This window comes from Melitaea cinxia, chromosome 4, assembly GCF_905220565.1.
Source record: "Melitaea cinxia chromosome 4, ilMelCinx1.1, whole genome shotgun sequence".
NCBI lineage: Eukaryota > Metazoa > Arthropoda > Insecta > Lepidoptera > Nymphalidae > Melitaea > Melitaea cinxia.
This window is the reverse complement of record NC_059397.1, coordinates 14,906,435-14,923,535: the sequence shown is the minus strand read 5'-3', so window position 1 is coordinate 14,923,535 and position 17,101 is coordinate 14,906,435. Positions and strand designations below refer to the sequence as shown.

Here is a 17,101-nt window from a genome sequence, read left to right as displayed (position 1 = left end):
ATTTACTTAAATTTCAAGTTAAGAGAGTAATAATTATTACACGAAAACATGGGAAAATTTCCCAACATGGTCACACTGAAAAAAATATATATTGCTGTTTCTTCGGCCATGCTATGGCTACGTCTATAGGTTTCTTTGTCTTAGCACCCAAGTCAAACACTTGACGTTCCGTATTCATACTCTGCGACATATGTATATAGGACCTTCAAAAGAAGAGCATATTCCTTTTTGAAAGGCCGGCAACGCGCCTGCTAACCTCTTGTAGCGGGTGTCTGTGGATGTTGTTTTTCACTTACCATCAAGTGAGCCTACTGTCCAGTTGCCCCATCTTCTATAAAAAAAAAATTGTATTCGTAAGTAGAATATTTTGATACACGATGTAATGGACTTTAAATTGGAAACAATAGAAAATCCAGTGATATTTTGATAATTCGCGAATTGTTCGAATTATGTATTGGAAATATTTCGTTTTTTTTTTTTTGAATTATTCGATTCGAAACTCGAATTTTTTATTAATTCGTAAGTTGGAATTATTCGCACACCCCTCCTTATCTATTTCTGGTTCTGCTTACTAGCTCTAGGTTGTTGATACAAATTGTATGGAGCTTACGTCAAAATTAAAAGCAATCTCTAAGCTCTAGTAAGCAAAGTCAGAGACAGATAGAGTTTTGAAACTGCCTGTAAATGACACGCCAATATATATATATTTTTTTTGTTATATACAAACCTTATCCTGACAATAACAGGCAAAAAAGAATTTGTTTTATTATTTGTGACTAGTATTTATACTTAAATTCAAAAAAGCAAGGAATAATTTTAATATTAGACTATAATTTGACTTTAGTTGTTCATATTTACAATACGACAGCGGTTGGGGGTTCAATTCCCGCACATGACAAATATTTATGTTCGCCATATAAATAGTGTTTTTAGTGGTTTGGGCGTTTATAATTTTGCTGTGTACCTATGTGATTCCGTAATCAATCACAGGAATAACATGCATCTGAGGGCGCTTGTGTGAAACCTTTTAATTTTTATATTTCAGAGCATTCCTGCGAATCTTCACAGAACAACAGCATAGAAAGGTACATTTTTATTACTATTTATATCGTATAAAAAATCTACGCTTTAGCCTGTAATATCCCACTACTGGGCATAGGCCTCTTTCCCCATGGAGAAGGATCAGAGCTTAATCCACCACGCTGCTCCAATGCGGGTTGGCGGATATATTCCCTACTATGAGTAACGATCGCTATCAGGTGTACATGATAACAACCAGGACCGACGGCTTAACGTGCTCTCCGAGGCTCGGTGGGTAGACCCACAAAGACTGCACTAACACCCAGACCACGGCAAACACTTGTATGCCCAATACAAATGTTTGTCATGTGCGGGGATCGAACCCGCAACCGCCAGCGCAACAGGTACAATCCATGGCTGTAACCGTTGCGCCAACGCGGCGTCATAAAAACCTGTTAAGATTAAAAATAATATTTATTATGTTTGGAAACATACAGCATGTAACGCTTATAAACCAAAATCTTAAGCTAACAAAGTTACATATAAATAATAGATATGTATGGGTGTAATATATAAATAAATATATATTACACCCAGACTCGGGGTGGGAATCGAACCCACAACCCCAGGAGCAGCATGCAGGGTCACTACAAACTGCACCAACGGGCTAATCGTTAATTGATAGATCACATAGATTAGTAACAAGCTGTGTCCCTGCGGTTTCACTCGCCTTAATTAAAAAAAAGAAACCGTACTAAAATATTGTATAGCCCCTTCATCGGTAAGTGGGCTATCCAATAAAGAATTTCTCAATTCGGATCAGTAGTTTTTGAGATAAGCCCGTTCGAACAAACTCGTCAGCATTATAATATTAGTATAGATGAGATTAACGAAATTTTGATTAAAATGAATCTAATTAAATTGATACATAACTCATGTAAATTATAAATAATTCCAGTGAAGTAACTCAGCTCAAGAAACAACTGTCCAGCTGTCAGCAAGAGTTGGAAGAATTAAAAGAAAGGTACAAGGAACTGGACGAGGAGTGTGAAACTTGTGCGGAGTACTTGAAGGAGAGAGACGAGCAGTGTCTGCGGTTGAAAAAAGATAAACTAGCGCTGGAGGTAACGTTCAATAAATATATACATAACTATGATTAACACACACAGACACGCGCGACTATACTTAATGCCTATGTTTTAGGCAATAGCTAGCTGATGTACGATACAGCCTGTAATAATAATGCTGCCTCTACTAAGCATAGGCATTCATGTATGAGAAGGATCAGAGCCTAATCCACCACGCTGTTCACTGCGGGCTAGCGGATATATTCTCTACTATGAGTAACATCGCTATCAGGTGTACATGATAACAACCGAAACCGACGGCTTAACGTGCTTTCCGAGGCACGGTGGGGAGACCCACAAGGATAAACATCCAAACAGGCAGTAAATATTTGTACAAATACAAGCTATCTTATCCGTATATATTCAGATTAGATGTTTTATATCCATAACATTAATGACTAGCCCATTGGCAGTTTCTAGTGGTCTCGCTTTCTGCTCTGGGGGCTGTGGGTTTGATTCCCCCCTGGCTTTATTATTTGTATTTATTTATTTATATATGTTATATTTCAAGGTATATTTATAAAAGAGAATTAGCTAATAGCTATATCATTCGGCTGTTACCTATAACATAAGTTTTAAGTTGCTTACCATACGAACAGACGACCGTGTGTTGACCTGGCTAACTTTGTACCTGATATACAGTAAAAACATATGTACACCTACCACATATTTTGTGTATGTTTATTAAATGAGTGAAATATAATCGTGTTTTGTTTTAATTTTAGAATATGATCGCCGATTTAAAAGAAAAATTGAAGAGTAGCAATCCAAACTATAGCAGCATGTCAAACACGAAAATAAATGTTTTGAATGCAGCCGTTAACACCGATGAAGGTAATACAAATAATTGGTTATCTTCTTTAATTTTAAAATTATTTTATTGTATATTGGACTCGGATGGTCCATTGTTGATTAAATCTTATGTCAACTGGTTGATAGTATAATTTTAAATGTTTTTAAATACCAACTATATGTGTACTGCCTACCTGCCATTTCCTGAAAGCTATGTGTATCTGTAAACGTGTTTTTCAGTGATCAAGTAAATCATATTATCGTATTTGGACAATGTGTTCTTAAATTGATTTAAATAACTTTTTATATACTCTTAGTATACTAGGTAACTATGCTAGCTGCTTGTATATAAAATAGACAAAGAATTAACAAACTAAAAATAACAATTTAAGAGCTAAAATTCTTGTTGTTTTAAATGTATTATCATATTGTTTGAAACAGATTGGACAAACCTCCATTCCGTGGTCGTGGATAGAATGTCCTTTGACGCGGAAGTAGAGAAAAATAAGAAGTTAATGAAAACTATCGAGGAATTACGTTTTAAGAAGCATGATTTGAAGAAAACTATGGCCAAGATGCAAAAAGCTTTAGAGAAAAATACAGTTAAAGACAGGTATAACGTGATTCAAGGAACTTTTTGATGTTGCTACCAATCTTTTTATTGCTAGCTATTATTATCGCATTGTCGACTAGTAAACGAGTTTAAAAGTTATATATTTTAATTTATTCCTAATGATACCTGACATTTTGATCTTGACGTCTTTGACTAGATAATAATCTATATTATCTGTAGCAAAAACTTTGTACCCCATTTTACAAAAATTGCGCAGATGGAGAAGTATAAAATTTCGCATACTTATATATATAGAGAAGGAATACTGAATGCTATTTTTTTTTAAATTATGTTATAATAAAAGCTATATAATACATTAAATCAATTAAAAAAACATTACACACACCCATATATCATTCTTTGTTCATTATTATAGAAAGTCTTAGACAACAGATCCTTAAAAATGTTCAAAGTTATAATTAATTTAATTATGAGTGAGTTTCCACCACTGGGTTAAAATATTTCAATATTTTATATGAGTTTCCACCACTAGTTCGAGTATTTTTTTTATGTAAACAAACAAATCGCTGTCTCATCAGCATAGGGATAAACTCAAGACTATTTAATGCCACATCTTACCGCCTTGATATTGTTACAGCAAAGAGTTGGAAACGACGAAAGCCGAGCTACACACATGTAAACGAGAATTAGAGGAGTTGAAAGAGAAATACAAGGAACTCGATGAAGAGTGTGAGACTTGTGCGGAGTACTTGAGAGAGAGAGATGAACAGTGCCGCAAGTTAAAGGAAGCGAAAGCACTATTAGAGGTACAGTAACTGCAATAACCATAATAGCTCTCTTTTCTTCCTTTACTAATTACTATCCTCGGACCCACAGTGGAGCAATGTAGTGGGTTAAGCTCCGATCCTTCTACTACTGCAGTGGGTTGTTAGAGGCTAAATTGTGTTTCTTTACTTAAGACTAGCCGTGTCCTGCGATTTCCTGCGGTTAATTTGAGGAAAAAACGTACTAAAGTATTTTAAGCTCTCAAAAAAGAATTTTTTTTTTCTCAGTTTTTGTTACATTTCTTATTAATACTCACCACCTATTGATTGTAGCGTGATATTATATAGCCTAAATAATTTTTCAATTCAAACCAAACAATCACACAGGGTACATTAACTAAATTTGTAATATACCTAAAGTTAAACTGTAGCAATTTTTAAATTGTTAGTTGATTTGCTACTATGGTTTTTTTTATTATTATTTAAACTAACTCTCCTACTTAAATAGTACCATGAAATTAATAAGATCGCAAAAGTAATCCAGTGCTTATTTGATACAGCTTGCGACATAATAATTTCATTGATTTTTTGTGAATAACTTACTCTGAATAATAAATAACTGATATCAAATCTTATTATGATTTAATGAGATTTAAGGTTTTTAATCTCAACAATATTTCCGCAGGAAAAATTACAAGAGTACCAAGATTCAAGTAACGTAACGCAATCTGTACGTAAGAAGAGACAAACTCTCCATGACAAAAACCGTTGCTCACCCGCCGTACTGACGGACGCTTCCACTGAGACAAATGAAGGTAATGTATATACTTTTATTATGAATAAAATTTGACATAAACAACCTATTTACAACAACATATTTTAATATACTTAACTGTTAAATCACTCCATTGAGTATTTTTTTTTTGTTCCTTCTTTTTTTGCATTGTTTAAGCTAATATTTCATCCATTACCTATCGCAAAATAGTTTATTATTTGCACACTAGGTTTAAACGTGCATAACTAAATTAAGAAGTGGTATTTCCCTATTATTTACATAAAGGGCGAAATACAAGTATGATATTTCCGGTACTAATAGAACTTAAAGCATTTAGCATGTATATTACGTCCTTAATCTATTAATCTTAAATGATAAATTTATTTTGATTTTTATCTGTTGTATTTTAAATCAATCATGTTGATAACGGCAGAATTAAGTACTATAAGGTTAAGGTTAAAGAACTTGATTCTTAAATAGACAATGTCACTACATGAGAACAACATACTAACAACATGAAAGTAAAACATAAATATCGTCGTCATATAAATCCTAGTGCTCAGTTAACGAATATTTTAAATGGTAAAGTATTATTGAGAATATATTGCTAAAGCCGAGATTTAAATTCGTTAATTGAGCTTACATCTTTTATTAGACATGGTAATTTGTTATAAAATTGTGCTCCTTCGAATGTGTCCCTTTTGGCAAATTTTGTCCTAGTCTTTGGCAGAACCAATAAGCTGGGTCGTCGATTGTTGCGCTTCGTGATACGTTTTATAAAGGACAAATTTGAACGCATAGATTTACTGATAATTTTTTAATTAAAATACAGGAATTATATATATAAAGTTGTCGTAGGTTCACGATTTTAGTTTATTTATACATTTTAGTTGTAGGTTTGTAATATAGATATCGAAATGGTATTTTTATTATTTTATTTTCTTTGAAGCTCTTGTAATTTTGTTTTACTATACTCTACTTTTTGTTAATTTTTAGATTTGTTAAGTTCGCAAAAGGATGAAAGCACATTAAGAACGCCGTGTGACGTGTGTGTGACGGGTGACAAAAATGAAAAGGAGATAAAACATCTCAAAGCGGTAAATATTAATTAACAAAATTTGTAGGTTTATTTTGCAATAATGACTTAGTTTGTTTTAATTTTAAAAAATTTAGTTAATTTTCTTTTTTGAAATAACAAATTGATCCTTATTTTTAACCGACTTCAAAAAAGGAGGAGATTACTCAATTCGACCGTATTGTACTTGTCGAAATAATTTAAGTCGTTTTTTTTTTCGTTTGTCTGCAAACAATTATTTTTGTTGTTATTATTCCATGGGAATCTCTGAATAACAAATACTGGAATGTAATCTGAAAATGGCCATTTATCCTCTCGAATTTTTTGTTGTGTTTTAAATGTGTTATAAATATGGTTTTTAATATTAATTTGCATTTTCCATTTTGGAATAGGCCTTGAAAAATCTGTCCCAACATAAGGCGGCCTTAGAACATCAACTATTGACTGTGTCTGCGACTCCACTGTATGTGGCTACAGGGAGCGCTATAATTCAGGTAAACCCATAAAATTCCTTATTAACTTATTTGAATTTACCTATATATATATTACTATTTGATCTTGTATATTTTATAACTTTTATGTTAAAATAAATTTATAATTAATTGGTTTGTTAAATAAAATCTTAAATATATTTTTCATTTAAACAATTTATACAAAGAAAAATTTCATCATTTATGAATTTAAAATTACTATTTTCGATGAACTTAAAATTTGATGTAGGTTTCATTTTGATACGTCTAAAACTTGAATTATAACTATAAACAATTGTATTTAAATCGTTATAAGAAGTTGCTTGGAAAAAGTTATAGTAACTAATAATAAAATTATGTATGTAAATTACAGAACCAACAATTGACGGACGTTATGAAAGAAAATCAAAAACTAAAGAAAATAAACGCAAAATTGGTGACAATATGTAAAAAACGTGGCAAGTCATTGGCCGACTCTAACAGAGAGAATGAAGAGCCCATGATCAGTTGAACCGATTGATATTAATGAATACTCAATACTACTTAAATTTTATTATAATAGCAAGAAGCTGGATTTTTTTGTTTTAACAATTTTAACATTTTTTTCAATAACTGAAAACGATCTTTTATTTCGTCAATTTTATATTTGTTTTTATAAATGCGTGAATTATTTGATTTCTTTACGAATTATTAAATCCTCAATGTATAAGACTGAAATGCTATGACGACATTCCATAAGCATTTATTACTTGTAAAATTAAATGGCTATTGAATGATTGTTTAATAAAAACTACTTTTAAAAAATATACAAGTCTATAAACAATTACAAATATAAAAGAATATTGTTTATAACTGGATTGTTTCAATTGCTCATGAACAACGTTACAAATAAAATCTATTTTTATCCAGACTTGTGCCATTTGTAATACAGCTGTGTAATATATTAAAACGTACTTAGAACTGGTGCCTAAATAATATTAATTATATATAAGCTTTTGGAATTGTATAATATTTGATTTATAAATGTATAGCTTACAAAGCTTAAACGTCCAACAATTATTAAGATAACTAATGTAAAATCGATTCCGAACTGAACTTTTTCTTTGAATGTTAAAAAAAATATTGTTTTCCAGTTCGGAAACAGTGATTGTAATATTTTAACTATTTTATCATAATTTTGCACAAAGCTATGCCAAAATAAGATAGAGCACTTGCATTTTTTTTTTTTTGACAATTTCTATTATTAAGAATATTATTATAATTTGTGTTATATGGATGGTGCCTGCGCCGAGTGAATAACAAGAATGATTGATATTAAACTGAAATTGGTTTTATTTATGAACTCCCATATATTTCTAATTGAAAATTGACCGCTTTAAACCTGAATTTATAAGAAATATAGTTAAATATGACGAAACTAAAGCATTTTCATAAAAACTATAATTTTTACTGTTTTCGAAAGTGTATGAAAAATGTCTAAACTCTATAAAAACACGAGGGCCTGTTTTACCAATTTCTGATATATCGATCTGATTTATGACGGAGTCCGTCGAAAGTTAACAATGATTATTTTCAACATATAAAAGGAGTTTATGAATTATAATCCTTTTACTAGAAATCTGTGGATCCAAAGTCTTACTTAATCTAATATCTTTAAACGACCAATTCTTGTATATCTATATTCTGAATCTCGGAAACGGCTCCAACGAATTACATGAAATTTATTTATAGGAGGTTTCGGGGCCACCCAATCCATCTAGCAAAGATTCATTTTTAGAAAATGTTTTATCGCTGTTTTTACGCAATAAAAAAATGGCTATAATAATAAAGTTGTATTATCTCAGGTGGGAAATCGACCGGTTGGAAAAGACTGAGAGGACCAAGGTTCAAATCCCCATGTCTAGTTTATTATTATTGTGAGTAAAATCGAAAAATATTATTCATATTTTATAAATATGTAATTCGTATTTAAATATGATTTCCAAAAAACAATTTACTAAAAAATACCGAGCTAAGCTCGGTCACCCAGGTACTTAAGGTTAAACAAGCCCTAGGTTCAAGATAAACTATCAGGAAATAGTGATAATATTCCGTTTGAGCTATGTGTTGAATATTGACCATATTTCGACTGAACTTATAATGGTGTTAGCAATAGGTATTAAAATTGAATAAAAAAAATTAAATTGTCCTCCCTTGACCATGGTTGCTGTAGTGTCCGAAACGCCGGACATATAGAAAATCTAATAAATCGCGATAAAAACCGAAAAAGTTGTTTCATTATAATGAGTGACATTCGCGTAAACATAAGAAAAAAAAATTAAATCGAAATTTTTGAACAGCCTCGCAACATTACGTAGGTGGTCATTTACGTAGGTATGAATATTATTCATGTAATATTCAGTAGCAATTTTTACACTAAACCTACTTTTTTAACAAGAAACAAATATGTACGTATGGGTTTACTAGTAAGATCTTGAAGGTTCAATTAAATGAGCCCAAACTTGATAGGATTCCTAGTAAGCAATCCAGGGTTTCTTCATCTCCTACCTTTTAATTAGCATTTAGCGAAACCAGAATAAATATACAAATGTATATAAGTGCTTCAAATTTTAGGTCACACTCGTTTTAAAGTAAACAATGATATCAGCTTTTAAACATAAAAACACTTTTTCATCAATCACAAAAGACCAAAAACACCTAGCCTAAAATACCCTTTCTTTTTGTGTCAGGGGTACAAATTAAAGTAAAAAGAGATTATATATTTAATACAAAATGGTTTATTTCAATTACTTACAACACGATATTTACATAGTATATTTTGACGTGATAACGTCTTATAAATCGATGAACACCGTCTGCACGCACGAAAGTGTCACGTTCCGCCTGAGCCTGAGCGTGCAAGTGAGAGCGCGGAACACGCAATAGGCACGATCGGCCCAATCGTTGGCTCGTGACACATATCTTCTCACGTGACGCCAGAGCTAGGCAAATTTTCATCCATATTGTCCAGTGTCTCTATGACGTTATCACGTAAAACTATAGTCCGTTAACCGACTTTACTGACAAACAATTTTTTATTATTAATTATAGCTTTACGGTTAAGCCGAACCTACCACCGGAATTTTCGGTAAATAGATTCTGCTGAGAAGAATCAGCATAAAACTAAAAAGTAACTCTTTAAAAAAAAACATCGATCATACATATGTTTATTTGTTCTAATTTGTATTTTATAAATGAAGTATATTTTATCACATTTCTTGCACACCTCAACATATTATCATCAAAGACATATTGTACTGACAGGAAGCAGAGTATTCTATCGTACAAAATCTCAAAAGTAAAAGATGACTTTGACAAAGCTTAGGCACGCCCGGTTTCTGAAACGTTTGTCAAAATATAGGTCTACTAATCGGCTGTTAGATTTAAAACGGCTGTCAAATCAATTTGAGTTTGCTCAAACGTCATTCACAGCAAAATTAGCTAGTCCTCGATTAGTTTTAATTTGACATTAGGTTTGTAACATGTGGTCATGTAACATAATTAAATATTATTTTATATATTTGTGATGTATCAAAACCTACAGAAACTGTTAGTTGTGATGTTATTTAATACATCTGATAATACTCATACATCTAATAAAGCATCATATAAACATCTAAGGAAGATACAATAAAAGAAAAAAAAGCTGTTTCACCGCTTGTTGATCAAAGTTTGTGCTGTACAAAAGTTACAAATCCACTTTAACAGCAGCATGTAAAATAAGTCATTAAGATCTGTTTTACTTCAATTAATAAGCTAGAATTTTTAGTCACAGTAACTAATAAAAATATCCCGTAAATCAATTGAAAATCGATGGTGAAAATCAAGTACGTAATAAGTTATTGTTAGATAGAGTCATAATAATGTCAGATAGCTTTAACAGCAACCGGTGAAACAGACACTTAACTTTTTATACGTTGTAAAGTGTAAACTACCCTACTTTGCCATATTTCTGACCATGACGTAATATGAAACTTTTCGGAAATGGGAATTGAATATATATGCCTTTTCCTAACGAAGTATTAGCATGTGCGACACGTTACGTCCAGATTCAGGACACGTTGACGATAAAAGAAAAAAATGAAACAAAAATATGAAGTTAAAAATATTTATTTTAAAAAAATTAAGCTTAATAAAATTATAACTATGAGGTTCAGTCTGGCATTATCTTAAAAATAAAAATACATAAAAAAACGCATAGTGCGTTTAAATACAAGTAACATCAATTTTTAAACTACAAGTTTAAGTATTGATGTGAAATGTACGAAAAAACTTAGTAATGTAAATTGTAAACTAAACATTACTTGATCCACAAGTAAAGCAAGTTTTATTAAAACACAATAAAATGAAGTATTTGGTAATATAAATATTAAAAAAGTGACAAAAATCGTCACAGTAGGAACTAAAAAAATCACTCTTTATTATTTCCACTGCCATTTGTTTCTGCCTCTTTTAACATTACTTCGGCTTTCGATGGCAGTGGCTGTAAAGCTTCAGTTTCATTTTGTGGAGTTTCAATTTTAGTTATTTTATCTTCGGTTTCATTTTGTGGAGTTTCAATTTTAGTTATTTTATCTTCAATGTGATGAGCGAATGTGGGCTGTCCTGCAACTTTCGCTAACTCCGCGGCTAAAGCCAGACATTCTTGCTCCTTTGATTTAGCCAAAATCAAAGACGCTTTGTAGACATCTCCCATTGCCAAGTTGCTAAAAATTTATAATATTATTTAGAAAGCAATATTAATATTATAAAGCTAGAGTTTATTTTAATAAAGTAATAATAATAAATGTATAAGGTGTGTATATATATACGTTTTTTTTTTTTCAAACCACGGGGAATAGCTAATTTATTACAAAATCAGGCTACTAAACATCTAACTAGAAATGAGATGTAGTGCAAATACCACAAAGCTAATCGAAACATTTAGTTTATACTACGAATATATTGTTTGCTTTATTTATTGCTAATCTCGTGAACTCGAGCGTGATACCAAATTTTTTGTAGTTAGACAAAAAAGCTTGTAGTCGTTATTAATATTATTTTCAAATTAAATTACCAAACAGCTGCCAAAGTTAGATTTCCTGTGAGTGTGGCATCCGCTGTCCACTGCGACAATATATCTTCCGCTATACTATCCATATGTCTGAAACACACAAAATTTGATACTATTTATAACTCATAAATTACGTCTGTAACGCGCGGACCTGGTAGTAACGCGGCGATCGCGCGCAGTTGCTACGCAGCCGCCCGAGCGCGGCGGCTAGAGAGGGGTAAGGGTAGCGGCGCGTGCGGCGCGGCACCGCGCGAGGCGGTGCACGGCGCATAGATACAGTGGGTCCCGCGCCGTCGTCCAGAGCGCATGTGATTGTTTCGTTTAATTTAGTTGATACGTTAATGTACCTTGTTGCGTTGTTACTATCTTGTATCTAATGTTACTGTTTGTATCTAGTCCGAACTTGCATTAAATTGTTTAAAGCACGATAAATCCTTCTTTACAGTGGCGCCCAACTATAGTGGCCTCGAACTCGAACGCGTTCTTTTCACATGACGCGATCTATACCTACTTGTGTTTTGCCGCGAAAACACGCGACGAACACAGCGACTAGATACAGATCTATAACGAACAACAAGCTAAACGAGAAGTAAATACCTACTCACTTACCGCCATGCCGAAAACGAGGTCCACGCGCGCTGCCGATGAGCATCGGCAAGCTGGCGACCCGTTTAGCGACGACGCAAGCGACCCTGATGTCTACGACGACACCACGGCGGAGCCGCGCGCCCGTGGCGCCCCCGCCCCCGCTGCCCCTGGCACTGCCGGCGCATCTACGAGTGTGGACACCGAGAGGCTCTTGGCGAATGTCATGCAGTCCTTCGCCAGAATGCAAGCGGAAACCAACAGGACTCTGGCTGAAACCCTGAGGTCATTGCCCTGCAACAGCCCCTGGAACTCTGCAGCTTCCCCATCAAACAACCTCCCGCCTGTCGGCGCCGGTGCCGCTGGCGCAGCCGCTGCCGCCGGATGCGGCAACTTCGGCAAGTGTACGGCGAGGTTTGATGGAAGTTCACGTGACGCAGAAGTACTGGAAGCATTTTTAGACGCCGTAACTATCTACAAGGAGTGCAACAACGTGAGCGACGAGCACGCGCTGCGCGGCCTCCCGATGCTGCTGGTGGGTGATGCCGCCGTGTGGTGGCGCGGAGCTCGCACCGGTGCCATCTCCTGGACGGACGCCGTGGCGCGCCTGCGTTCCATGTACGGGACACCGCGGCCGGCTTACAAGATTTTACGTGAAATCTTCGCCGAAGAACAAAAAGACTCCGAGCGAGCTGAAGTGTTTATGTGTAAAGTGCGGTCGTTATTAGCAAAGTTGCCTTACGTAGTGCCTGTGTGTATGCAGATAGATATATTATACGGACTATTGCATCGACGTGTAAGAAAGCGTTTACATAGAGACGATGTTGGTGAGACTGTAGATTTATTTATAGATAAGGTTAGGAGTGTCGAAGACACGGTAGCGGAGGTCCATGTATTGTCGGATGGTACCTACTCCGTTTCCGGCGCGAGCGCGCCATATTTCGAACCGAAGTCGAATCGTACGATCGATCGCAGCGTTACCCTTACCACCGGTCCGAGCGTTACTACCGGAGCGAAACTCACTCCTAACTCGAACGAGAATTCTAATCGCGATAAGCGCGTTCGTTGTTCATATTGTAAATTTTATGGACATATTGTTGATAATTGTCGTAATTTACAGAATAAAAAAGGTAAACCGAATACTGTAAGTTCGAATATTAGTGTAAGTAAAAATAATAATAATCCGATACGTTGCTATGGATGCGGCCAACCGGGCGTAGTGAGATCTAGATGTGAGACATGCCTCAATAAAAATGTACCTACGAAGTCTTCGGATTTTAATATCGTCGTCGGCGCCGCAGCCGACGCCGACGTAGACCGCGCGCTGTGCGCGACGAGTGTGACTAAGGGGTCACATCCGATGGTGTCGGTTGTCGTCGCAAATAAGGAAGGCGTGGCGATAGTCGATACTGGGGCCACGTGTAATATTGCTAGTCCCATGTTATACGACATTTTACGTTCGAGCGGGGTACAATTTCGTGAGTCAGAACGCACCATTGGGCTTGCGGACGGCTCTCGACAGCTGAAGGCAGTGTTGACCGCTACGGTGCCCGTGACCTTAGAAGGTAAAAAAGTAGCAACCGAGTTTGTGGTGTTCCCCGGTGAAAACACCCGAACTCTTTTAGGACGAAGTTTCATTAGCGAAGCTGGCTTAGTACTAGACTTAGCCCAAGAGTCGTGGTATTTTTCGGACAATCCCGATTTCGTGTTTCCATTTGTTCGATCTTTTGTTTTGAATAGCGCAGATCTGCTGCGAGCGGACATCTCCAATGTGACCTTGCGTGAGGATGAGGGGACGAAGCTGCCGCCAGAGCACAGGGACGCCCTCAATGCATTCTTATGTCGTAGGACGGACCGGTTCGCTACCGAAGGGCCTCCTACCGACTTCGCCACGCACAGGATCAAGGTGAGTGAAAACCAAGAACCAATCGCTTCACCACCATATAGGCTGTCGCCTTCCAAGAAGGAAGCTTTGGAGAAAGAGCTGCGAGACCTGATCAGCGCCGACGTCATAGAGGAGTGTGAGTCCCCGTGGGCCTCTAATGTCGTTCTGGTGAAGAAGAAGAGTGGTGGCTTCAGGCTCTGTATCGACTACCGCAAGCTTAACGCGGTTACAGAAGCTGATCGCTACCCGCTCCCCAGGATAGAAGACATTCTCCACGCTGCGAAAACCTCCAAGTTCATGACCTCGCTAGATTTAAAATCTGGCTACTTTCAGGTGAGTGTCGATCCCGATCATAGAGATATGACTGCGTTTACGACTCCACTGGGCACCTTTAGATTCAAGCGCATGCCCATGGGTCTCCGCAACTCAGGTGCAACTTTCCAGCGGCTGATCGATCGGTTTAAATCCAACTTGCCAGGTATAACTTTGGTTGCATATTTAGATGATTTGCTAGTGTTATCCGAGACCTTCGAGAAGCATCTCGCAGACCTGGAGGCCGTGTTTGACCGCCTCGCCATGTTCAACCTACGAGTGAATCGCGAGAAGAGCCATTTTGCAAGAGACTCAGTGAGGTTTCTTGGTCACGTCATCGTACCAGGTGGTATACATGTAGACCCAGATAAGACGGCTGCTATAGCTAATATGCCAGCCCCTCAAAATATGAAGCATCTGAAGTGTTTCCTGCAGACATCGAGCTGGTTCAGGCGCTTCATTCCGAATTATGCCGAAGTTAGCAAGCCGCTTACGTCTTTGTTGAAGAAGACGAGTGTGTGGAAGTGGGGCCCCGAGCAGCAAAGCGCTTTTGAGACTATTAAGTCTCTTCTTGTGTCAGCGCCGATACTGCGTCAGGCTGATGAGTCGAAGCCGTTCGTTCTCAGGACTGACAGCAGTGGCTATGCTCTCGGAGCAGCTCTACTCCAGGGGGAGGGCGTCGACGAACGTCCCGTGGAATACGCGAGTCGCCTCCTCACAGCGGCGGAACGGAATTACAGCACGACTGAACGCGAAGCTCTAGCCGTCGTGTGGGCTGTTTCCAAGTTCCGTGGGTATATTGATGGAGCAGAAGTAGTAGTTAGGTCCGATCACCAACCGCTTAGGTGGCTCATGAGCTTGAAGTCACCAAGTGGTCGACTGGCCAGGTGGGCTCTGAGTCTCCAAGAGTACAACCTGAAAATAGAGTATACTCCAGGTAAGTCTAATGTAATTGCAGATACGTTATCGCGCCCCGCGTGTACTGGAGGCGTCGATTGTGACTTATGTTTCACAGCAGCTGTTGATCTGCCCTCTCGCAGCCCCAAGGATGTTCGAGAGAACCAAATTAAAGACGATGAGCTACGTAAGATCGTTGAGGCTATGGAGTCCGACGATCCCTTTAGGGGGAGAGCGTGGGCAGATAAGGGATATGTGCTGGCCGACGGTGTGTTATACCGTTATGGCCCAGAAAATGAAGATAACGACGATGCTTGCTTAGTGGTGCCGAAGCATGAGCGCGAGACCGTGCTAGCCGAGTACCACGACGCCCCTACGGCTGGTCATTTTGGCGTGGAGAGGACGCTGCAGCACATCGTCGGTAAGTATTATTGGCCTGGAATGAGGTCCTACGTGGCCCAATATATTAAAAATTGCGCGGCCTGTCAGCGGTACAAGGCGGACACGCGGAAGCCTGCCGGTCTGCTGCAGGTGCCTGCCACGTCGCGTAGATTTGAAGTTGTCGCGATTGATTTATTCGGTCCGTTGCCAGAGACTGAAGCCGGCAACAAGTGGGTCCTCGTGGTAGAGGATACGTGCACCAGGTGGGTAGAATTGTTTGCTCTAGCGGCCGCCACCAGCGAAGAGTGTGCTAGGATCCTGGTTAATGAAGTGTTCCTGCGTTACGGGGTGCCTAGAAGGCTCGTTAGTGATAATGGAGTGCAGTTTGTCAGCGAGGTAATGCAACAAACCTGTCACGTCCTAGGCATAAAGCAAGCGCTAACGTCGTATTACCACCCACAGTCCAACCCTGTTGAGCGCAAGAACCGGGACCTTAAGCCGCAGTTGGCTATTCTGGTGGGTAAAGATCATAATACCTGGGATGCACACTTGGCAGCGATTCGTTTCGCTATGAATTCCACACTTACAGTAAGTACGGGTCACACACCCGCGTACTTGAATTTCGGGCGCGAGATGCGCGCGCCTGCCGACGTGGTATCCGATATGCGGACAATCGTCGAGAATGAGAATGTGGTCGCGTCAATAACGCCATTCCTTAAGAAGTTGCCCGTCGTGTTGATGGACGCGAGAGACGTCCATGAGAAGGCCCAGGCAACTCAGAAAAAGTACGCCGATGAAAACCGTCGGCCTGCGCCAGATTATAAGGTTGGCGATTACGTACTTTTGAAAACCCAAGGCTCCAACGACGCTAGTAGAGGGCAAACGCCTAAATTTATACCCCGTCGTGATGGACCGTACCGTGTCCGAGAGGTCGTAAGTGCTACGACTTATGTGTTGGAGCGCATTAGCGATGGTGTTTCCTTGGGTAAGTATCACGTCTCGTTGTTAACCCCGTTCGTTGGTCGCATCCAAACTCCGGTTCGAGAAAAGCGTAGGAGGGGAAGACCGCGAAAGGCTAACCCGACTTCGAGGGCGTAACGTCTGGGTTAGAGGGGGAGGATGTAACGCGCGGACCTGGTAGTAACGCGGCGATCGCGCGCAGTTGCTACGCAGCCGCCCGAGCGCGGCGGCTAGAGAGGGGTAAGGGTAGCGGCGCGTGCGGCGCGGCACCGCGCGAGGCGGTGCACGGCGCATAGATACAGTGGGTCCCGCGCCGTCGTCCAGAGCGCATGTGATTGTTTCGTTTAATTTAGTTGATACGTTAATGTACCTTGTTGCGTTGTTACTATCTT

The 17,101-nt window shown here is 38.0% G+C and overlaps 2 protein-coding genes across 2 annotated transcripts in view; one reads left to right on the top strand and one right to left on the bottom strand.

Annotated features, from left to right (window-relative positions):
* Positions 1 to 1,028: 1,028 nt before the first annotated feature.
* On the top strand, positions 1,029 to 7,916 carry LOC123670292. The gene is made up of 9 exons (XM_045603799.1): positions 1,029 to 1,085; positions 1,979 to 2,144; positions 2,873 to 2,981; positions 3,381 to 3,552; positions 4,151 to 4,319; positions 4,963 to 5,092; positions 6,049 to 6,149; positions 6,520 to 6,621; positions 6,971 to 7,916. Exons 3-9 carry the CDS (start codon positions 2,876 to 2,878, stop codon positions 7,106 to 7,108), a joined length of 918 nt encoding a protein of 305 aa, XP_045459755.1. The 5' UTR covers positions 1,029 to 1,085; positions 1,979 to 2,144; positions 2,873 to 2,875; the 3' UTR covers positions 7,109 to 7,916.
* Positions 7,917 to 10,936: 3,020 nt separating this feature from the next.
* The window catches only part of LOC123670423, a 28,573-nt gene continuing 22,408 nt past the window's right edge, over positions 10,937 to 17,101 (bottom strand). Inside the window, exons 21-22 of the mRNA XM_045603919.1 lie at positions 11,693 to 11,779; positions 10,937 to 11,342 (exon numbers count right to left, since the gene is read on the bottom strand). Coding sequence (XP_045459875.1) covers positions 11,048 to 11,342; positions 11,693 to 11,779 — 382 coding nt within the window. The 3' untranslated portion in view covers positions 10,937 to 11,047. The remainder of the gene's footprint in view (positions 11,343 to 11,692; positions 11,780 to 17,101) is intronic.